This window comes from Ceratotherium simum, chromosome 17 (assembly GCF_057802395.1).
Source record: "Ceratotherium simum simum isolate JZ-2026a chromosome 17, ASM5780239v1, whole genome shotgun sequence".
Lineage (NCBI taxonomy): Eukaryota > Metazoa > Chordata > Mammalia > Perissodactyla > Rhinocerotidae > Ceratotherium > Ceratotherium simum.
Genome location: NC_141916.1, coordinates 27,493,420 through 27,518,404, shown reverse-complemented (window position 1 = coordinate 27,518,404; position 24,985 = coordinate 27,493,420). Strand labels below are relative to the sequence as shown.

The 24,985-nt window shown below is 34.5% G+C and overlaps 1 protein-coding gene across 1 annotated transcript in view; it reads left to right on the top strand.

Moving 5' to 3' along the window:
* LRRK2 (leucine rich repeat kinase 2) overlaps nt 1-21,994 on the top strand; it is a 135,435-nt gene extending 113,441 nt beyond the window's left edge. The window contains exons 42-51 of the mRNA XM_004441150.3: nt 2,464-2,634; nt 3,867-3,967; nt 7,401-7,595; nt 9,132-9,325; nt 10,596-10,668; nt 11,450-11,634; nt 15,399-15,551; nt 17,218-17,426; nt 19,725-19,796; nt 20,388-21,994. Of these exons, the coding sequence (XP_004441207.2) occupies nt 2,464-2,634; nt 3,867-3,967; nt 7,401-7,595; nt 9,132-9,325; nt 10,596-10,668; nt 11,450-11,634; nt 15,399-15,551; nt 17,218-17,426; nt 19,725-19,796; nt 20,388-20,509 (1,475 nt within the window). The 3' untranslated portion in view covers nt 20,510-21,994. The remainder of the gene's footprint in view (nt 1-2,463; nt 2,635-3,866; nt 3,968-7,400; nt 7,596-9,131; nt 9,326-10,595; nt 10,669-11,449; nt 11,635-15,398; nt 15,552-17,217; nt 17,427-19,724; nt 19,797-20,387) is intronic.
* Nucleotides 21,995-24,985: the final 2,991 nt, after the last annotated feature.

The window sequence follows — 24,985 nt, the reverse complement described above, 5'->3', positions numbered from 1 at the left end:
TGAAAATAAATTCTAACCTTCTGCACAGCTCTGAGATCTGTGGAATGATGCCTAGGGGTATAAAACTATTGTAAAGGATATATGCATTGGATGAGAATTTGGACTAAGTGACCCCTCAAGTCTCTTCCTGCTCTAAGACCCTGCGATTCCAAATCCTAAGGTTTCTAACAGTAAATTCATCAAGGAAAAATATGCTGAATATTTTAATAGTCTTTGAATAGTACCTTGATATAATAGATACCCAATAAATGTATTGAATGAATAATAAATAATTGGATAAGGTTTAAATTAGCCTCCAAAATCCTTTTTAAAATCTCGAAAGGTCAGCATAAATATTGTTAAGGAACTAGCTAATGTGTAGGTAACATTATTTTTAAGTACTCTTGACTTTACCATTCATTATCTGTGTGGACTTAGGAAAACATATAACATTTTTAAAAGGATTATATTATTTGTAAAATGAAAATTCCTCATCTGCCTACCGCAGGTGATTCTTGTGCACAGCAAATGAAATATTCAAGAAGGTATCTGTAAAATGCCATAGCAATATGAATTAGGAGCTATTGTGATATGTTTACATTATGTCACAGGTACAGTTTATTAGGGATCTATTTTAGAACTGTCTTAATTACTTACACAATTCTTTGGCTTAGAGTTTGAGACTGATATTATGGCTATGTAGGAAAATGTTCTTATTCTAAGGAAATGCATATTATCTTTAGGGCTGAAATATTGTATCTGCAATTTAATATAATATGTCAAATATCATGTATATAATATATACAATGTTATATGACATATAACATATGTTATATATGCTATATATAATATATACATATGTATGTGTCTATATGTATATATACAGAGAGAGAGAGAAAGAGACATAAAGTGAGAGACAGAGACAGAGAGGGAGAGAGACAGAGAGAGACAAATGTGTGAAATGGAAACAGTGAGTATGTGTTTGTGTATGTGTGTGTGTAGAAAGAGAGAGACTGAACAAATGTGGCAAAATATAACTAGAGAATGTTAACAATTAGTACAGTGGGGGCTATCGTGCTCAAATTTAACGTTTCCATTCTTTTGACGCTTCCTGTCCTTCCAGCCTGGTGAAGGACTGCTGAACTTTGTCTTTTGCTGCTAAGCTCTCTGTCAAAGAGAACTATTTCCAGATTTGGTCCATTTACTCCTTGAAGGTCATGAATTCATACTTTGTTATATTTTTCTGGCTGTTTATTTAAACCACTATAACCAGCATACATGTTCATGATAGAAAATTTGGAAGTATAGAAAGAAAATAAAAGCTACCCATAATTGCAGCACATGGAAATAATCATTGTTACATTTGGGTGTATTTCTTGGTAGTCTTTATGCACATTTTCCTCCACTTTTTATTTTGAAAATGTTTAAGGCTACAGAAAAGTTGAAAGAATAGTACAATATAAATTTATTGTACTATATATTGTACATTTTTTTGCCACATTATGCTTTTCTCTCTCACTCTCTTTGTATATGAATATTAGTCTTTGAAGTTGAGTTGCGACATCATGCTATGTCATCCCTAAACATATTGGCATGTATTTTCTTAGAATAAGGTTTTTTTTTTTTTACATAATCACAATACCATTATCACAGCTAAGAAAATTAATTCAGTTGATTTTTGTCACATATTTGATAAACTTTCTGTGTATTCAGAATTATATCCTACTTTTTTTTTTCATTTACATTATAACATGTCATTTTAAAAAATGATTTTTAAGTTTCTGCATGGTATACATTATTTAACCAATTTCCTTTCCTTTTATGGTTGTAATTCTTTAGATTGTTGTTATTTTTCCTATTATGAATAATGTTGAAATTACTCTTTTTTTCTGAAGAATTTAAGAGTGATGTATTTCTATTGTGGAATGAAAGGTTTTATTTCCCTTTAAAAGAATTTCAGGCATGAACCAACACCTGAGAGGGGCTTTTATTTGTTTTAGTTATGGTTTTATTTTTATTTTTCTATTGGGTAAAAGGAGCAGAGTCACAACTTCTTGAAATATTGAAGAGATTGGAATTTTGGTCAGGTTAAAGTGACTTGGAGTGAAGTCTAGAAATCTCCCTCCTGACCCCTCCTTTGTTGGAAACACTGTCCTGGGAATAGCCATTATTAGGAATGAGAAAAATGATATAGGTTTTTTTTTTTTCCCCTATTAGGCTTCATTTCTTCAATTATGAAACATTACTTAATAATTTATTATTGAATGTTTATCCTTATTATTCTTCAAGATCAACCTTGAATCGAAATGTCCCGGGACAGGGCTGTTAATTGCTTGATCAAGGTGTCACCTTATGAGATGACATGGCCTGGTTTAGAACTCATCTCCCTGACTCTTCATCAGCTTATATGCCTAGGTGTATGCCTCCTTGGGTGTATGGGCCTTGGTGTTGGGCATATTTATTAATATGTCTGTTTACTTTCAGGGTTTCGTGCACCTGAAGTTGCTAGAGGAAATGTTATTTATAACCAACAGGCTGATGTTTATTCATTTGGTTTACTACTCTATGACATTTTGACAACCGGAGGTAGAATAGCAGAGGGTTTGAAGTTTCCAAATGAGTTTGATGAATTGGCAATACAAGGAAAATTACCTGGTAAGTTTTATTTTATCTACAGTAAAGATTATTTTTTTTTAATTTCAGCAGCTTCATTTCCAAGTTATTTAATTGTTGTTGTATACTTAATTCATTTCACAGCTGATAATTTTTTGTTAAGTGCATGAATATTCTTAAATCCTGTGACTAATAAAAAGCACATGAGTAAGGTAGCAGTTTTAGGTTTTTGTTTTAATATCCCAAATTAATATTGATGTATTTGGTATACGTTTAGAAGAATACTCAGAAAAGGAAATTGCTATTGGAACTCCAGGTTAGTGATTTCTGTTCTCATAAAGAGTTACTACATGCCCATGAGCCTGGAGAGTTTTCATTTTCTTGGAGTGAAATAATTTATATGCAGGAATGGAAGCTTGAATTATTTAATAATAATTTGATAATTTTTAGCAGCAAATGGTAATAAGAATTAGTAAATGAGTATTTAATGAGGTCAAATCTCGTTTTGACTGGTTATCATTAAGAAATTCTAGGACTTTGTCATTCATTCCTTGACTACTACTTCAGTTCCTACTGCAAGATATTCTTTTAAATATATTTAGCTATTTCTCATATTTTCTGCTTTCCCTTTCATTTAAGAAATATTTTTGAGTGTATTATATGTGCCAGGTATAGAGAATGTAGCTTTAACTATCTCCTTTGAGGGAATCTTTAAAGATTCCCAGTAAAAGGAAATTTATTATACTTTGCATAAACTTTAGACACAATCTAGGTCACCTCCCTTGTCTTACCAGTTAGCTTTCCAGTGAAAGTTTCCAAGTCTCTATTCTACAACAACCAGAAGAATGGCATGCCTCTTATAAAAAACAAATGTACACAAACCAACTGTGGGGATCTGAGGATTAAATGCTTGCCTACTTTGAATATTTAAATAAAAAGTATTTCCATAGAAGTCTAATTATTATATGAACAAAAGTGTTTTCAGAGTCTATTTGAAATGCTGGAATGGAATGAAAATTTATTATTTTATTCAATTGGTATTTGTGTCTCTTTTTTATACCATAAAAAATCAAGAAATCTTTTTTGATATCTCTAGTAGAGATAAAGCTAATGAAATTAGCTGTTGTGAGAAGTAGATTCATAATAAATATAGGATTATGGAGATCAGTGTTTTCCTTTGCAATGTCTGGATCTTTTATATGCATTGAGAGGAAATAAAATAATTGTTCTGATTTGTCTAATGTTCTAGTATGATATGTTTTTGAATGTTTTAGATCCAGTTAAAGAATATGGTTGTGCCCCATGGCCTATGGTTGAGAAGTTAATTAAAAACTGTTTGAAAGAAAATCCTCAAGAAAGGCCTACTTCTGCCCAGGTATTCTTATAGTCAAAATTTATCAATATTTTGTACAGAACATCAAATACATACATATATGTATACACATACACATGCATATATATAGTCTTCACATATATATAATCAAACATATAAATAAACACACACACAGTTTAAAACAGTTATAAAGCAAAACTCCTATATCCTCCCCCACCCCAGGCACAAAGAAAAGAACATTGTCAACACCCCAACAGCCGCCATGTGCATCTTCCTGATTGTGTCATTCTCCTTTCCGTATAGAGGTAGCCACTCTCTTGACTTTTTACATAATCCTTGCTTTTCTTTTCTTTATGATTTTGCTACCCAGCTCAATTTTCCTGTATCCATAATTTATTTAAATTGAATCACAATCACAAAGTGTTCTGAGGTTTCTCAGCCATTCTCCCATCATTGTAAGCTTCATTCAGGTTGTTGAATGTAGCCGTTGATTATTTTCACTGCTAGTCCATTCCACTATTTGAGTGCACAATATATTTACCCATGATCGTGTCAATGAATATTGGTATTGTTTCCAGTTCTTTGCTATTATAAGCAGTGCTGCTGTGAGCGTGGTTGTATATGTCTCCTGCTGCAGCTTGTATGAGAATTGCTTTGTGGTATGTACCTAGGAGTTGAATTGCAGAATCATTGGATATGTGAATATCCAAACTGGTTTCTGAACAAGTTGTTCCGCCTTAACATTCCATCATCTGATATTAGGGTGGCTATTTCTCTATATATTCTCTTTAAATTTTGGTACTATATGACTTATTTTTTCCATATAGGTTCACTCTTGTGTATTGACTTACATTCCCATAACTACTAATAAGGATGAGCATCTCTTTATGTGTTCCTTGGTCATATATATGTCTCCTCTTCTGGGAAATGTTTATTCATTATTCTGCCCATTTTTCTATTGGGTTATTTGCATGCAAATGAAGTAAGAAAAAGATATTCTTTATATATTGTATAGCTAATTCTTCATTAGTTACATCTGTTGCAAATTTCCTTTCCCAATTTGTAGTTTTTTTAATTTCCTGTAGAGTGCCTTTTGATGAACAAAATTTCTTGATTTTAATACAGATAAATTTAACAGCCCTTTTTATGGTTATTATTTTTGGGGTCCTGTTTTAAGAAGCCATTATCTCTCCCAGAGTCACAAAAATACTAACCTATGGTTTCTTTCAAAAAGTTTAAGTTTTGCTTTGATATTTAAGTTCTTAATCCATCAGGAATTGACATTTTTATCTGGATCCAATTTCCTTTTTTTCATGTGGATAACCAGTTGTTTCAGCTTCGTCTATTAAGTAGTTTCTTCCTTTTTCCCCATTGATCTTTTTTTTTCCATTTCTACTGTGTAATTTGTCAACAATACATACACATATCCGCACACACACATTCACTTCCATTGGTGAACTTATCTATTCTTCCTCTAATACTATCCTGCCCTAATTCCTATAGCTTTATAATCTCCTTTCTCCACTTATTTTTCTTCTCTAGGAATGCTTTAGCTATCCGTAGGTTTAGTTTTTTCATATAAATTTTAAATTCACTTTGTCAACTTGTATGAAAAACCCTATTGTGCTTTGGATCAGACTTTCATTAAATCTGTAGACACGGGGGAGGATTATATCCTTGTGAAATTAAGTCTTTCTATTCTTGAAGGTGGGTTTTCAATTTAGGTCTTCTTAAGTGTCTTTCAATAAAGTATATAGGTCTCGCACATCTTTTTCTGGATTTTCTTGCTGCAAATTGCTTTAAACTCACTTCATGGCTTGAGAGTTTTTTTTTTTTTTTTTTTTGAACCCCCAGGTAATGGGAATCTGTTCTATAGATCTTCTTGAGAGCAACCTTGTGAATAACAATTCCTCAGGGTTCTTTTGGCCTTTCTCTCTTTGTCTGTAAAGTCTGAAGGCAACTTTCCTTGTGGAGTGGGAGCATGGAGTGACTTTATTTCTGGTTCCTATTTACTCTGACTTTCGGGTCCCAGCTTTAAGGGAACAGGACCTTTATTAGACTTTACTTTGGGCAGGCCTAAATTTAAGTGTCTTTTCCATCGGCCCCACAAGGTATCCAAAACCACACATCAATTTTGCCTTCAGTAGACAAATGCCTTCAGGGCGTTAGGGTTCAACTGACCTTTCTGGTTTCTATTTTTCTATGATTTTGACCTGATAATTCCTTATGGTATTGTCGGATCTTTAATGTTTTTAAGAGATAAAAAGTTGAAGAGTTAAATTTTTTAGGAGTTAAAAAAGTAATTTCTTCAGCATTTTAAGTTGTTTTTACCTGGAAGGTTTGTCCAAATAACCTTTTCTACCATATTATCAGAAACAGAACTCTTGCTATGTTTTAAACTGAAACAGATTTTAATAGACCAGAATAAGAGCTGTCTTTATGTTGTGGACTCTTGATTTGGTATCATAATTCATTGAAAAATTTTTTTCAACTTTAAATTTCATACTCAAAAATAGCTGAGTACTAATACATTGACTTTACTCAAACATTATATGATCATCTTGTCTACTTGCCCTACTTTTTTTTTAATTTTGGTTATTACCAGTATTAATCACATAGACTTTTAAAAAAATTTTTTCACAGTGAAATTTTCCATAGCTTAATTATTGTTTTACTTTTTTTCTTTCATTTTTAATTATGCTTCACCTGTTTTCTATAGATTACATAAGAACCTTGAGTTTTTTTTTAGTACATGGTAGTATTCAAAAACTTTGACATACCTATTGAATCTTTAAAATACCGTATATACTAGGTAAGGTGGGTAACTTCATCACCTTTGTCAGATGAGGCACCGAGAGAATGAGGAGCTTTCTCGCGGTCTCATGAGTGGCAGGCAAGTGGCTGTGTCATGGGTCCCTTATTCCAGTTTCCTGACTTCTGGTTCTGTTTCCTTACAGTGGCTCCACTCTGTCTCTCTAGTTCTTTAGTGCTTGAAGGAAAAATGTAAAAATAGAATCTAGAGGTGATTTGTGAATTTTGTTACCAAAGCTCAAAATGTCTTTTCCCTTCAACGGGTAGAAGGTCCATTCTACTGTTGGCCCAAGTGTTTATCGTCAACGTGATGTAGCTCTGCCGTATATAATGGAGTGAAGAATAGCTCCCGACTCTGCTAAATTTCTGTTCAGTTGGCACCTCTGAGATTTTCTTTTCTTTTCAAGTTATAAAACATACCATACAAACAAAGGAGTGTATATCATGCACAGTTTAAAAATAAGTCTTATTTTAATGTAATTTTATCTATCATTTGGATTATTAATCTTGTTGCTCTACGTGGGTTACAGTTTAGCCAACAGATTGAGGTTTTTCTTGATAGAGCTCTAATGTTTACTTCTACATTATGTGCAATAATATGATCTTTCACGAGGACATGTGTTAACTTGACGTGTGTTGTTTTTTTATTTTTAAACTTTCTCAGGTCTTTGACATTTTGAATTCAGCCGAGTTAATCTGCCTGATGAGACATATATCAATACCTAAAAACTTTATCGTTGAGTGCATGGTGGCCTCCAATCATAGCAGCAAGAATGCAAGCATTTGGCTGGGCTGTGGGCACCTAGACCAAGGACAGCTTTTGTTTCTTGACTTAAATACTGAAAGATACATGTGTGAGGTAAATCCAATTTTACATTTCAATTAGAGATACTTTAGAAAACTTACTTTGCGGATTATTTTAAAGCATGTACCAGTTAAAAAGTTACTTAAGAAGAAATTAAGTGAGAGCTAATACAGGAGTATTATTAAATTAGCTTTCTGTTAGAACAAGAATATTCACATGAAATTAAATAGTCTGTGTTTTGTTTTAAAATCACATATGGGTGTCTTAGGTCAGGATCCCTAGAAATGGAGCCTGAGATAGAGAATCTTGTATGAGTGATTTAAGGAGAGACAAACTTTTAAGGAAGTATAGGAAGCCAGAACGAGCAGGGGAAGAAGCTTAGCAAAAATGTAGTTTCCGAGGAAGTCTAGCTTTGGTCTTTACCCATAAGAAACCCTGGAGTATGAATAGCAGCACAGATGTATCCTTCCACCAAGCAAGGGGTCCAGTGGTTCATTCTCACATGTCTGTCAGTCATTGGCCACAATCTGCCCAAGGGTAGGGGTGCCATAACCTCCCAGCCATTTCTGGGCAAGCCAGCTCCCATCAGCTGAGGGCAGTTCCGTGGTGAAGGGTGTAACTCTGAGCTGTTCGTAGTCAACACTCAGAGCAGCTGGTGGTGGTGCACCTGACTGATAGAGGAGCTCTGGCCATGGATTCTATTAGATGGATCAATAAATTGTATTGGCAAATATAAATTTTGAAACAAAAAATAACCTAATATTTTGACTGTTGTTTTGAAATAAATGTTGTGCCTAAACATTATTATTATTTTTTTTTGCTGAGGAAGATTCGCCCTGAGCTAACATCTGTAGCCAGTCTTCCTCTATTTTGTATGTGGGTCACTGCCACAGCATGGCTAACAAGGGATGTAGCTCTGCACCCGAGGACCGAAGCTGCGAACCTGGGCCACCAAAGTGGAGTGCACCGAACTTAACTACTAGGGCACTGGGCCAGCCCCCTAAACATTATTCTTAAGATTGAACAGTCCTCTCGTATTATTTTGATGAGTGAGAAATGATACTGAGAAATAATTTTCAATATTTAATTTTAGTTTCAGATGCACTCTAGTTAGGCAAAGATTGTTTGCCAGTTAACCCATTTATCATTGAAAATTAAATAAAATTGGCATTGTTTTTATTTTTATTTATTTATTTTATTTATTTTTATTTATTTATTTTTTGTGAGGAAGATCGGCCCTGAGCTAACATCTGCCAATCCTCCTCTTTTTGCTGAGGAAGACTGGCCCTGGGCTAACATCCATGCCCATCTTCCTCCACTTTATATGGGATGCCACCACAGCATGGCTTGCCAAGCGGTGCGTTGGTGCGCGCCCGGGATCCGAACCAGCGAACCCCGGGCCACTGCAGCGGAACATGTGCACTTAACCGCTTGCGCCACCGGGCCGGCCCCTGGGATTGTTTTTAAAATTAAAAGCAAGAAAGTAAAAAGAGTTAAGTATGTGGATAACATGATATTTTCATTCTATACAAGTTCTAGTCCCTTAAGCTAGAACAAAGTCTTTTAGAGTGTGTTTTGTTTTCTTAACAGGAAGTAACTGATAGTAGAGTACTGTGCCTAGCATTGGTGCATCTTCCTGTTGAAAAAGAAAGCTGGATTGTGTCTGGGACACAGTCTGGCACGCTCCTGGTCATCAATACTGAAGATGAGAAAAAGAGACATACCCTTGCAAAGATGAGCGATTCCATTACTTGCTTGTATTGCAATTCCTTTTCCAAGCAAAGGTATGGTGGTGAATTTGACCACTGAGGGAAAATTACATACCTTTTAGATGACTTAATTGGTGCAGAATTGTTATAGCATCAGCAAAGATTGCTCATTTTAAACATTTTCCTATTGGTTTGAATATATTAAAGGGAATTGTGGGAGACCACAAAGGTATCTGTTACTTTTCTGTATGCAGATCAAACTGAGGCATTTATAAAATAGGTCAATCATTTCTTCAGGCCCTTCAGCCTTGCTCCTGGTGTTACCTCCCCTGTGACTTTAACTGTTTGCCATTCCTCACATCGATTTACCTTTGTAGGCCCTCTTCAAAGATGATTTCTCTCTCATTCTTTCTATGAATACATATATATTAATAGCCTATTATGTACCAGTCTAAAACCTATCAGTTAACTAACTTCCAAACTGGAAAAAAGATCCAATAAATGAATTTATAAGTTGTTAGTAGGTGAAGATGACTTAACCATCATCCGTTGCAGGGATCACATCCCAAAGGAATTTATCCAAATGGCAGAATTTCAGGTGTAATAGGTTGGTTGCTGCAATATTTGGGACAGGGTGATTTCTGGGAGCCATTAAGATTATATTGCTTATACTTCTCTAGTTTAAGTCAGTACCGGAAAATAAATATTAGAAAGATGTGAAGCACAAGTTTTTGGCGGCTGAAATGTAAACTCCACTGGCAGTTTTTGAGTTGAAATTATTTGGATATTGTCAAAGAAAAATTGCATTGGATGGAGTTAAATAGGCAAGGAAAACTTTGTTCAAGACTATTGCAATAGGGGAGAGAGACTGAACTCAACTCAGTTGAGACAAAAGGTGGGAGAGTTTTTAAGTGCTGGGATGAGCTAGTGGGAAAGTACTGGAGGATATTGGGGGGGGGGAGGTTGTTAATGTGATTAGGTCATCTATGTTTGCTAATGGTTGCTTATTGAAGTTAGGCTCCTACCCTCCCACAGAGACTGGGAGATAGGGGTTCTATTATTCTTGGTGATGACATTTCAAAGGGAGGCCTCCCAGGTCCTTGAGAAAGACATTCCTGGATTATAAAACTGGCAAGAGGGTAGGAGAAGATTTACATCTCAAATGGGCAGAGAAGGAAGTTACAATTTAAGTTTTTCAAAGTAAATGCTGTAAGAAAAGGAAAGTCAGAGGCCTATAGGCAGGAAGAACCCTGTCTAAAGTTTAGTCAAGCTAGAGGGAATGTTAAGGCCATCTTGGTCAATATAAGCATTGTTTTTGTAACTATCTTGAAATTTTTCCTTTTAGCAAGCAAAAAAATTTTCTTTTGGTGGGAACTGCTGATGGCAACTTAGCGATTTTTGAAGATAAATCTGTTAAGGTAAATGTTGAATGCATTCTACATCAAAATTTATAAGTTCTTTGTTTTATGTATGCTCATCCCACTCCCTTCCTAAATGATTATAAACTCCCTGAAAACAAGGATGATAAATTCTGCTTTGTATCTTTTTATTGCCTCATAAAGTCTTGTATAGAATAGATTCTGTATGAATACTTGCTGATTAACTGTATATTTTATATGAATGAACTAGGGATAAAATGATAAATGAGATCTGCTTTATAATGCTAGGTGTGGAGATAATTCTATTTTTATATAGGTGAAGTAGATAATTCCTTATAAATATATTGTGGAAAGAACAAAGGAAACAGGTTTTAAATCTGGTTTGCCACCACCTTTTTCTTTAGCCGTGAAGAAATCATTTAATTTTCTATTCTTTAGATTCTCCTTTATCGTTAAAGCATTTACTCTTGCATCCATCCGTTCATCTGTGATTCCATCTATTTATTCAACGTCTTACCCATTCATACTCTTTATTATCATAAAAGCTTATTATCTAATGAGAGACAAAGAAGTAGAATGTATTCCCTAGGTTAGTTCCTGTACAATTTTTGCATAGAGAAGTGAAGAGATTGGCTATAAGGATAATTGAATTGCGTTGAATCCTGTTTCTATAAATCCTTTGAAAAATGTAACATGAATTTTGATTTTAACTCCTCTAACCATTTAAGATGGGAAAGTAGCTTTTAGAAAGCTTAAATTTTACAGTGTTTCTTTCTGCAGGTACTCAATTTACTGAATGTGTCTTCTCTTTTTGGCAAAGTGTAAAGGAGCTGCTCCTTTGAGGATACTAAATATTGGAGATGTCAGCACTCCACTGATGTGTTTGAGTGAATCCACAAATTCAAGTGAAAAAAACATTATGTGGGGAGGATGTGGTACAAAAATTTTCTCATTTTCTGATGATTTTAGCATTCAGAAACTCATTGAGACCAGGACAAATCAGCTGTAAGTTATTCCTGTCTATACAACTAATTTACCATTTTATTCATGTTTATTCTTTATAATTGTGTCAATAATGCTATTGATAATCCCAAATGAAAATCTTTTAAAATGTATAATTTATTTTTCTATTATAAAATTAAACATCCATTATAGAAAACTTAGAAAATTCCAGAAAGCAGAGAGACGTTAAAAAATTACCCAGCCTAATCACATTTGGGATAAAATGTGAAAACCCATGGTAATCTTAATAGTATTTATCATTCTAAATTTTTAACATTTTCATTATCTCTGTATCAGATTAAACATATGGAATTTGAAAGGCAATCAACTCAGTATTTTACTAAATCTATGGATTTGATACTTATGTTATGTTTTAGATAATTTCCACTAACTATTGATTGTAGGAAACATAGGCCTCAGGAATAAAGTCCTCACTAGATTTGATAATTATACAGACGTCCCCTTTATAGAAAAGTTAGTGATACCAGTTTCAAGCAAGAATAAAATAAAATATAAACCTTGTCTCAATTTGTTGTTTAAATTTTTTAAGTTGTATTTTAAACAAATCATTGCAGTTCTTATTTAGTACATTCTTCAGTGAGAAGCAGTGTAGGGTGGTGAATAAGAGCGTAAATTGTTCAAATATTGGCTTTGCCATGTATTGGTTATGTGGACTTGGGCAAGAACTTCTCAAATCTTCAGTCCTCTCTAACCTGAGGAGTGTAATGTACTCTGTCTCAAAGGGATATTTGGAGGACTAAACAAGAAAATTAATATAAGGAGCTAATGTAATCCCCAGCACTTGGTAAGCTCTCGGTCGATATTAGCTATTATTATGAGTATTATTAGCTTTGAGTCACAAATCCTTATCTCAGGGAATATCTTAGTTTCTCAATATCCATCTAGTTGCCTAAGAGAAATTTGGGAGTAATCCTTGACTCCTTTGTCCTTTACTCTCTTTATTCACTTGACTCTCCTCCTGATTGACTTGCAAATCCTTGTACTTCCTACCGTTCCCACTGCTGCAGCCATGGGCCAGGCTGTTATCCATCATCTATGGCCGTGTTAACAACAGCATCTTTCTAGTCAGTTCTCAATCTCCAGTTGTGCTCCCTTCAATCCATTCTCAACATTGTAGACAGAAAGACTCTTCTAAAATGCAAATCATTCTAATGCCACTCTCCTGCTTAAAACCCTTCAGTGGTATCCAATTGTCCTTTGCATGAAGTCCAAATTCCTACCAGGCCCTTCATGACTTAGCCCTTGCTTACCTCTCTGAATTCATATTTTGCAGCCTCCTTGCCCTCTGTGCCTTATCCAAACTGAAATAGTCTCAGTTCTTGAAGACAACCTGCTCCCTTTCACCCCCTGCCTTCACATCTGGTTGTCCCTTTGCCTGAATAACTACTATACTTCCTACCTGTTTTAGTCCTAATGTCACTTCCTCCAAGTGGCTGTCTCTGATCCCACCTGTGCACATTAGGTGCCTGGGATACATTCTTCATTGCATCTGTTATTTTGTACACAACAGCTGTCACACATTTTTATAAATATATTTTCAAAAATCTTTCTTAATACCAGTAGACTTACAGGTTCTCAACATTGGCTGCACATTAGAAACCACTCGGTAGCTGAAAATAATCTGATGCCTAGGACCCACCTCAGCCCAATTAAAAAAGATGAATTAAGCCTGGGATGGGGCCCAGGCTTCAACATTTTTTTTTCAGCTCTTAGATGATTTTAAAGCGTAATCAGGGTTCAGTTACACTGCTATATACTGTAAATTCTCATAGATGAGGATTTTAGTTTTTTGTCTTGTTCATACATTTGTTTCCTAGCAGGTGGTAAATATTTGGATGGACTTATTCTCATTCTGTAGTTTCCATTTTAACCAACCTGTACAAGCCTGAAAATATTTAAAAAGAAAGGGCCCCTAATTCTTTTATTTCATAGAGCATATTATGAGATCATGGTATCAATCAACCTCCCAAAATTTCACATAAGATTTGGAGTATAGATGCTTTACTAGAGAGAACACCTATAAATATCAGGCTCTTAAAGATGTTCATCTCTCAAAAGAGATTAGGACTTCTTTCATAGACATTTGGAATTATTTGCTCTCTTCTCAAAAAGGGTCCCCTGTTGCCTACGTCTCTGCCCTGCTAAGCAGAGATCATATCACTAATTAGGGGCTATTTTCTCATCATTACCCTCCTTATCATCTTCAACATGCACCAACTGAGAGGCATAATGGACAGTGAAAGATGATTGTGGCCTCTGGAGCCACAGACTCCACAGGACTAGTTTGGAATCCTGGTTCTGGAACATGTTAGTCAAGTGGCCTTGAGGAAGTTATTTAGCATTTATACACTTCTCTTTCTGCAATTACAAACATTGAGATTTATAATATTTTGTAAGATTTTTATTGAGGGTCAAATGGGATAATACGCAAAAGTTATTTTATAAATTCCAGAACTCTGTGCAAAACTTCGTACTAGTTTGAACTGCCACCCCTTGTTATCTTCATCTCTCTTACCAGAATAGAAAAGGTGGAGGAAAAAAACATCTTCCTACCTTAGGATATAAAGATTATTACATCCCTGTGGTATTTGCATGTCATCTATCTGATTGAATTACAATTTTAACCATTTTACCTTTTTCCTGATTGCTCATTTCTCCTGTTAGTTTCTTCTTCATCCATCTATCCTTCTGTCCATCCACTTAACAAACTGCCTGCTTTGTTAACCAGGCAGTTATTAGATAGATACTAATCTATCTATCTACTGTATATATCTACTAGAGAGATAGGTACTTATCCATGATAATGCTACTGGATTGTGAGTTTATAGAAAAGACATGGTCCTTGTTCTTAAGAAATTACATTTATAGTCTAGTGTCAGGGACATATGAATAAATACAATTTTGTATTTAATAAGGTCTGTAATATTACAGCTACACCAGTAGGGGAAAGGGAATGATTGTTTTTTTTTTTTTTTTTGATAGGTCAGGGAAGAATTCTAGAGGAGCTGACATTTAAGTTAAGCCTCAAGGGATAACTTAGAGTTTGCTGTGCAGATGGGGCCTATGGTAGCCAATCTGTTTGCAAAATATGTAAATACCAGTGTCCTAGGTTGGAAGGTAGATCTTTAAAAATATTTGTCATTTTCCTTTATTTTCAAAGGGGGAAAATGACAATTTGTTTTCTATTTCTGTTTCGATGAAGATGTGGATTTTTTTTCCTCATACCTGGACTGGCTTGTGTTGATGAAAAGATACCCTTTAATATTTGAGGACACTGCCACTAATGTTTATTTTAACATTTTCTGTTTTATAACTCTAAGTGTAAATGGCTAACCCTTAATTTCCCAAGCATTCTCGACAATAAAGAGTTTATTGCAATATCATAAAGTCACAGATAATATTTCTTTTAGAAGTCAAGAAACTTTGCATATTTAGACAGTATAAAATTCTACAAGAACCAGATAAAACTGAAATTAAAACTAAACGACATTAGTCATAATCTTTATTTTATTATCAAGGGAAAAAAAACAAAGTAACCAAAAGTAAGTAAACTACCAAAGTAAATTATATATTCAATTCAAAGTGGTTAGGGGAGAATGTGAAATAATTGCCAATACTCTAGCCTGTTTCTTTCTTCGAAATGGGGTTAATTTTTTATATGCACTAAGAGCTAATATAAGGTTGCATTACATATGGAAATAGAAGAAAAATGAAATAGTGGTCACATTCTTTTTTTTCCCTCCTAGGTTTTCTTATGCAGCTTTCAGTGATTCCAACATCATAGCAGTGGTGGTAGACACGGCTCTCTATGTTGCTAAGAAAGATAGCCCATTTGTGGAAGTGCGGGATAAGAAAACCGAAAAACTCTGCGAACTAATAGACTGTGTGCACTTTTTAAAGTAAATTCATTGGTTTTTAAAAAAATTTTATTTTATCGTGGAAAGAACATAACATGCCATCTACCGTCTAAAATTTTTAAGTGTATAATATATTACTGTTGACTGTAGGTGAAATGTCATTGGTTCTTTATTTTATGTTTATAAGAGCTGTCTTTACACCTCAAATTTCACGGGAGGAAGTATGGCTTATTTTTCTTCCTTTCTACCTCTAAATAGAAAATTAAAAAAAAAAACCTCAGAAACAAAATTGTTAATGCTTTTCAGCACCATTTCTTGGTATCCAGAAAATGTCATTTTGAAAAAAAAAATAGGAACACAATATATATGGTTCTTTCAAGATATTATAAAGAATATTCTCTAATGAAAAGGAGTACATTATTAAAAGTGACCATACTGGATTCAGTGCTGGCTGTACACATATTTGCATCACACTGTCAAATTTTACGACTTATAATTAGATTATAGGTCCAAGGATACTCTGCTCTAAAGATAAAAAGTCGCAAAACAGTATAAAAATATGAGGGAAAAAAACCTACTGGATTGACCAGTGCACTAACTATAAGGTGAGAGATCAAGATGCCAGACTGAGAGCGCAGGTCTTAGTCTCATACAGCACACCACAGAGAAATCTCAGACTTTATGTCACGCATATCTTTTGTGCTGCTGCTGGGAAACAGGACTATTGCCAACCTTATTTGCTTGCCACTTTATATTTTTGTTTTGTTTTCTTATTTGTTTTATTGTATTTTTTTTTTTTTTTTTGCTGAGGGAGACTGACCATGAGCTAACATTTGTTGCCAATCTTGCTCTTTTTGCTGAGGAAGATTGGCCCTGAGCTAACATCTGTGCCCATCTTCCTGCATTTTATATATGGGACGCCGCCACAGCATGGCTTGATGAGTGATGTGTAGGTCTGTGCCCAGGATCTGAACCTGCACATCCTGGGCTGCCTAAGCAGAGCACGCAGACTTAACCACTACATCACCGGGCCAGCCCCTCTTTTATTTTTACTGAACATATTTTTTATACTCTGGAGATCATTTAGATTACACACTATATCCATAAAATGAGATTCGGAGTTTACTTTCCTGGAATCTTACAGTTTTTCTCAGGATGGCTGACGGTTCTGCCTAGTAAAGGGCCCCTTACTTCTTGAATTTCCAAAATTATTAGGATTCTTTTATTTCTAGACACCCCATTTTTGTCAAGAATTATTCATTGGCTCAGGGAAAAATTCAGTGGTTTGTATTGATATTTTTTACATGTAAATGACTATAATTTTATTTTTCTTTGTAACTTTTAGGCTTCATGGGAAGCTTTTGAAATGAAATTTTTTTTCTTTATATTGGGCAAATTTATTCTTTTTTTTTTTACTGGATTACATAGGCTTGTTATTTATAAAAATTGTATCTATCTTATTTCAGCATTTCTTGAAGTTAAGGGGCTATTGTGTTGTCCTTGATAATTTATGCTTCAAGTAGAGAAACGTGACTGGCATTCCGTATTTAGCAAAATTAGTTTTGTACAGTTTTAGTGATATATAATGTATACTGTTATGTATTCATAATTTAAAATGTTATATATGTGTATATATAAATAGAAACACATCTACTTTATTTCTTAATTGTTGATAAATTATTAATGCATACTTTCTTTATGATTTTAGGGAAGAAATGGTAAAAGTAAACAAAGAATCGAAACACAAAATGTCTTATTCTGGGCGAGTGAAAACTCTCTGCCTCCAGAAGAACACTGCTCTCTGGATAGGAACTGGAGGAGGCCATATTTTACTCCTTGATCTTTCAACTCGTCGAATTATACGTATAATTTGCAACTTTTGTGATTCTGTTAGAGTCATAATGATGGCACAGTTAGGCAAGTTTCTTTCCTTTAGATCTTTTTTTTAATTTTCTCTAAGACTATAAAAATATGCTTTTATTTTTAATTTAAGTTTTCAGTTTCCAATGCCATTTCAAGTATCTTATGAGTTCACATAATGAAAGATAGGACTGGGATAAATTTTGAATAGAGTCATTAAAAAAATGGAGAGAGTAGATGTGCTCAGTCCCATAAGAGAAGCAGGTTATTGCAGCTGCACACTAAATTTGGATCTTACTTTCTCTTTTTTCTTTATACCTAAGGCAAAAATGGGAAATACATAATGTTGTTTTTTTACTTTTTGATCAAAGAAATTAAAGCAAATGTTTATTTTTTGTTTGTTTTTGTGAGGAAGATCAGCCCTGAGCTAACACTCCTGCCAATCCTCCTCCTTTTGCTGAGGAAGACTGGCCCTGGGTTAACATCTGTGCCCATCTTCCTCCACTTTATATGGGACGCCACCACAGCATGGCCTGACAAGCTGTGCATCGGTGCATGCCCGGGATCCGAACCTGGGCTGCCGGCAGCAGAGCGCACGCACTTCACCGCTAGGCCGCAGGGATGGCCCAGCAAATGTTTATTTTGATGATGGTTTAAACTTCTCACCTTGTTAAAGAATCCTATTTGATTTTTCATGCTATAAACGGATTTATGTTCTTGTAGCAATATATACTGAACTCCACAATTTACAAATATTGACAAATCATGTTTTACTCAAGCTTTTATGTCTTTTCTTGTTCCTACTTTTCTATTTAAATAGGAAGAAATTATGATAGCGCATGAAATATATTTTCTGCATCAAAATTCACATTTCATTATGTTCTTTTGACTGACTGTCTGGTTTAGAGAATACTAACAGTATATATACAAAGTTGATCACAAAATTACACCATGGGGTTAAGTTCTCAAAATTAGAGTTTATGTAACTTTAGCAAATAAGTGAGAGAGTTTATGTAACTTTAGCAAATAAGTAAGAGAGTTTATGTAACTTTAGCAAATAAGTAATAAAAGGTTTGACAGGGTGAAGAAAATAGTAGATTTCTTTCACAGAATATAAAAGGAGGGACAAGTGTTTCTCCTCATCCTCACTCATTTTCCACTAATGGATGTCAGAGTTGCACAGAAGGAGTTAGATTAGATGCTCCTAGTGATTGGTTCCTCTCAGGATACATGTCTACACAAGCCGAGTGGTAGGTCTATACTTGCCTCTCTAGTCTTGTCCTACCAAGGTTGTTACATCATCTAATGTAATTTGTATATACTTTGGGACCCAAATGGTTGTCCATTACTGACGTTATATGGAATTTCAATGAGTTTAATAGATTATTAAAATAAAGATAAATTTAAACACAATCTACAAGGTGCGGCAGAGTCTGGCTTCGTCCCACCTCTCTAGCCTCCATCATTTACCACATGCCTCTCAGATGTTTCTGATCTAGAAGAACGTTCAGTCCCTCTTAAATACCGTGTTTCATCCTGCCTCAGGGTTTTGCGTGTGCTCTTTCCTTCTTTGCTTAGTTAACTTAGTTAATTTTGTTAACTTAATATACCTTTTTGGCTTACTTAACTCTTACTCTTTTTGAAATGGTAGCTTGTGTGTCAAAATCTCAGAGGAGTCGACACCAATTAGGTCCAAGTTCTCTCTTTTGGTTCTCATAGCACCTCTCTTGCATAGCATTGATCCTGTTCATGATTTTTTTTTTTCATTAATGTCAGTTTCCTCACTGGAACATAAACTCTATGTGGATCGGCTCTGCATGTGTTTGTTCATCCCTTTATTCCCAGGGCCTAGCCTAAGGCCTAGTATACAGAGACTTTTGATGAATGCTGAATAAATTAGTGACTAGAAGAAAGTATGGTTTTTGACAGAGTATCAATATATCCATCCATCCAACTCTGCATCCAAATGCTTCACATTTGACCAGTGCCTTATTGTATCCGAAAGCATATATGGATATTTCATGTACATTATTTCATTTAATATTATGACTTTGGGCAGAGGGGTAATGTATAAATATTAAGCCAATTTTGCAGAAAGGTTAAGCTATTTTCTCAGATTCACAAAATTAATAAGAATTATACCAAGGAGTGGATCACAAATTTTCTACCTTTAAAAAATTACTGGTATTCTTGGAGAGTTTTTTATTCAATATAATTGAGGTGTCTCCTAAAAAGTAGAATTGAAAATGAAGTTCCAAAGTTTTTGTGTCTGAAAATATGAACAACTGTACTCTTTTTAGTCCAACTTATACATATTGTTTTAACAGAAAAATCCTATTTTTTTTTTTTGTAAAGGAAGCCTTAAAAATGTAATGCTGGTTTTGGGGTATAACCAGAAAAGTACTGAAGATATGCAACACCAAAAAGGTAATGTTTAATAAGATACTATATTCCAAACACAGTGCAATGACATGGATGATAATAATATGTGTTTTATACATTTATAGTAAATATTACATATGCTATAAAACTTTAAGCATTTTTAATTGGTGGCTTCTTTTAGTGCAAATAATTTAGTAATAAATCTTCAAAATTAAGTTTCAGTGATTTAGGAGTGTTAAGTATTTATTTTTGCAGATGAAGTAGAAATATCAACCCCATACAATGAGAATTAGCCCAAGTTTAAACTAAATGTGGGTATTTTTCCTTACATCTTACCTATAGTCATACGAAGTCTGATTTTGAACAGTTTGAAAAAGCTTTATTTCTTTCAGAAAATCAAATGTTAAGTTATTAAATGTCCACACTTTTTGAAATTTAGTAGTTAGCGCTATAATGTATTTTAAACATTTTCCAAGTGTAATTTCTTATAAATGGCAATAATATAGTAGATTATTTTTAGCTGTATTTATAGTACATTTATCCAAGGCAACTAAATATAAATTAACCAAATTGGAATAAAATCAAAATGCCTTATGGCAGATCTTTGAAACATGATTTCATTTTTTCATTTTCTAGAGATACAATCTTGCTTGTCTGTTTGGGACATCAATCTTCCACATGAAGTGCAAAACTTAGAAAAACATATTGAAATGAGAAAAGAATTAGCTGAAAAGCTGAGAAGAATATCTGTTGAATAAGAGGGGTATGGGAAATCTTTGTCTTTGAATGGGAAAATTATTCTCTTCTCTCTATAAATATTTCTTTAAAAAATGTTTACATATGAAAAGGGTACCTCCGCTCTTTGAAATAGCTCATCTGTATATGAAGGAATGTTTATATGTTTTATTTTAAATATAAATATGTGTAAAAATAGTTACCAGTGGAAGTATGTTTTAAAGAACTATTTAAAATGTGATATTGTATTTCCTATATATTCTAATTAATTTTGTGGATTAGGTCATGAAAGGAAATCTAAAAAGCACTTAATTGCAGTACTCATACTAAAATTTACAAAGTGGATAATTTTTTGTTTTGTTATCCATGATGAAGGTAAATTTTATTTTTAATTCTGTGCTTAAGACAAGACTATTGCTTGATTACTTTCTAGATATTCTGCAAAGTGGAATAAAAATATTAGGACAGTTTCCATGTAATACATTCCTTCTTAGATTGCTTTTAAATGCAGTTATGTACGCTTGTAAATAGTCTATTAATTTTCACTAGTAAATGCCTTCATGAGGACGTGAGTTCTCTTTGTTGCTTATGCAAACAATGCATTTCACACAATTTCACTCAATCTAAAAGAAAAGGCTGTGAAAAGTGCTGATGAGAAAATGTAACATATTGTCAGAGTCCTCATCCAGGAAAGACACAGCCACTCTCTCTTTTCCTATTTTGCAACTCTGTCTTTGAATTGTGGATACCCTGAATTTCTATAATTGGTGTAAATACAATGTTCAGTCTTTTAAGTGGCATTTTTATGTTTTTATTTTGATTCTCAGCACTTAGCCAGATCACTGGCTACTTGTTCCTAATCTTTACTCTAATGCTTTTACTTGTCTTCTTCCTAAATTTGTGACCCTGCAAATCCTACATCATTCAGGTAGAAACCCTATTTTCCGAATTATGGAATTCCACAACTCCCGCCAAGACCATGGGGAGTATGTAACACTCTTCAATTTGCTGAAGAAGTGATGAGTACCTGCTAACCTAGTCTTCTAAATATACCTAACTTGTTTAAGTATCTTCCCGTGGTAGGAGTATCAGGGCCAAGTACGTAGGTAACAATTTGAGTGTCATTTCTGCTTTAAGGGAAAACATTTTTGGTAAATCCATTGGACTTGGCCAATATTCATTATTTCAAATGATTCCCTATGATAGGATAACTAGTCCATTTAATATTCTCAGAACTGACTGGCATTTTATTATATGAAAACTTTAAATTTCTTTATATTAAGGGTAATCAAATTCTTAACTCTGCAAGATTCTCCACTTTTCAAAGGGACCTATGTTTCAATTTATTATGTAGTTAAAAAAAGTCAGAAATGATGGAGGTATTTGTTCCTGTGATATTTCTTATTCTTACGTTGTATTTATATGCAACTTTTTTACAAAAGACAATTATGGAGAAATATGTAAATGAACATTGTATTTAAATGGAATAATAAACATTTTTTAAAGCATGTTGGTGAATTTGAAAACTTTGTGATAATGTTTAATTTTTTTACATATAGGTCTGTAATCCATCTAATATGAAACTTTGTATTAATTTGTGTATGGGACATTCCACTATAGGAAGTGCTAACTAAAGTTTTCTCTTGAGGATTTATTCAATTTTCTATAATATCACTAGTTGTCAGGATTCCAGGATAAAACCTGATAGGCATGATATAGTCTATTTTCAAGTTCTCATAAAAATTTTCTTGAGGAGAATTGTTCATTCTTGAGTACTGAAACAAAAAGTAAGATTTTAAAACAACTGATTTATAAAAAAAATAGACAGTCATTTAAAATTTTTCCTGATTAGAGCCGTAAAAATAAACTGCTAATCATTATCAAATCATAAGCATTTATCTTAACAGAAAATATTCTTTTGGGAGAAGTTTTGAATTCAAAAACGGGGAGCCTCTTTGAATCTAATTCTGCCAAGCACTATGGATTGTGTGAACTATTTGAACTAAAATGCAACTTATTTTTCATCAAGACAGTAAGATATATATTGATGAAACACAGCAGAAGTAGCAAAAAAGAGTGTGAACTTTCCAAAATTAAAGGTGAACATAGAAATGTTGAGATACCGAGAGGTGATAAAGTTCAAAACCCTTGGGACTTTGTGTCTGTATATAATCCATCATTGTGGATAGCTTAACACCTAAACTGAGAAACAGTGCTTTTCATGGTGAGTCATCAGAAATACAGTAAAATCTTAGACCATACCCACTCAGGAGAAACTGAAATCCTCATTCTCCATTCTGGCCAGTTTTCCAGGCTGGGTGTCATTGTTTCCAGTAACAATTCAGAAGCTGGCTGCTTAAAAGTGTGTAGGTACTTTCTGATCCCTTAAGGCATTTGGAGTGTTCCAGCACCTTGACTTCCAAGTGGGAGGCAGGGAGGCACCAGACCCAAAGGTCTACAGTCTGAGCTCCCTGTGAGTGGTGAGCAGAGGCACAGTTCTCTGTCTGCACTGTCCTTCCTCTGTTCTTGGTTCCCAGGCTCACCTGGGAAGTCTCTGCTTGGGGGTGTCTCAGCCTAAGGCAAAGAGTGGGGAGAGGGAAGGAGTCTCAGCATCTGGGTCATGGGGGCTGCTGCGTGGCCTCCATGAGAATCCACTGTCCCATAGCAATCAGGGCCTGGGAAACTAGACTTCATGGAGTACCTAATATGTGTCACTCTGACCTGGGCTTCACCACATTTACCCATCTGAACACCACCCCATTTATTTATGAAAATACAAACCGGTGTGATAAATATTGTGTTAGAAGGATTATGGGGAAGTAGAGAATATGTCTACCTGGCCAGAGAGTGGAGATGCTGGGAGGGTCACATACACACAAAAAGCTAATATTGAAGCAGAGCCATTCAGGATGAATAGGCACTCAACAATCCCGGGGTGGGATAAGCATTCTAGGCAGAGGAATCAGATATGAGCTGTCTTGAGAACATGAGGTTATTTTAAAAGTATTCCATCAAATATTGAAATTTGCGACAACTTCCCCCTCCTAGAGAACTTACATGTAGTGTGTACAGGAGACACTTAAGTAATTGAAGATGCAAAAGAAGTATGTATTTATGTATTGATATAGCATTTTTTATGAAAAGAGATTATAAAGTGAGTGAGCTTTTTTTGGGTGGGGGAGAGGAGTTGGTTTGTTAGGATGAACTGAGGAGAGATGTTTCAAACACAAAGTTTATCTTATAGGTTATAAAATCATAAAAAGAATCTATGACTTCATGTATACATACAGTATATGACATATGGGATTTTCCCTGTCGCATTGCAAAATGAGCCAAAAGTAACTAACTCAAAGCATTTGCTATCATGATAAAAATAAAAGAAGGTATGTTGAGCCGGCCTCATGGTTTAGCGGTTAAGTGTGCGCACTCTGCTGCTGGCCCAGGTTCGGATCCCGGGTGCGCAGCAACGCACCGCTTCTCCGGCCATGCTGAGGCCGCATCCCACATACAGCGACTAGAAGTATGTGCAACTATGACATACAACTATCTACTGGGGCTTTGGGGAAAAAAAAGGAGGAGGATGGCAATAGATGTTAGCTCAGAGCCGGTCTTCCTCAGCAAAAAAAAAAAAAAAGAGGAGGATTAGCATGGATGTTAGCTCAGGGCTGATCTTCCTCACAAAAAAAAAAAAAAAAGAAGAAGGTATAATGTGGAAATGTAATTTACTACAATGGAAGCCCAGTGAATAAAATGTTTTGCAAGCTGATTCTCTTATGCTGGCAATGTTTTGATTTCCTGTTATTCCTAGTACAATGCAGATGAGGTATATGTCAGAGTAATTAGGCCACCACAGATAGAAGCTGCTTGTTAGTAAGAGTATTCTCTGACCATAAGCTCTACTTAGATGGATTTCTGCTGCCAATCATCAGATGCATACATCTTTGTCACAAGACTGAATAAGAAAATCTTTGCTACACACAGATCAATAAGAACATTGCTATTTTTGACTGGAGTAATTGCTTTTGGAAAGAGTGTAAATGTGGGTTTCTTTGATGAGAGACTGCAATTCAGGATAAAGAAAGCATGCCTAAAAAGATATCTAAAAAGAGCTTGTACATTCAAATAAAACATATCCTTCAATAAAGTCACTTTTGGAGGCTCTGCATTTATTTCATCAATGCTGCCATTATCATTCATTCTTTTTTTACTTCACCCGTTTTGGCAACCCTCTCCCCCTCAACCCCTGCCCCAGCCTCTGGCAACCACCAATTTGTTCTCTGTATCTAAGAGCTTGGTTTCTTGTTTTTGTTTTGTTTTATTTTGTTTTTAGATTCCACATATATGCAAGATTATATGGTATTTGTCTTTCTCTGTCTGACTTATTTCACGTAGCATAATGCACTCAAAGTCCATCCGTGTTGTTGCAAATGGCAAGATTTCATTCTTTTTATGGCTGAATAGTATTCCATTATATGTATGTATGTATGTGTGTATATATA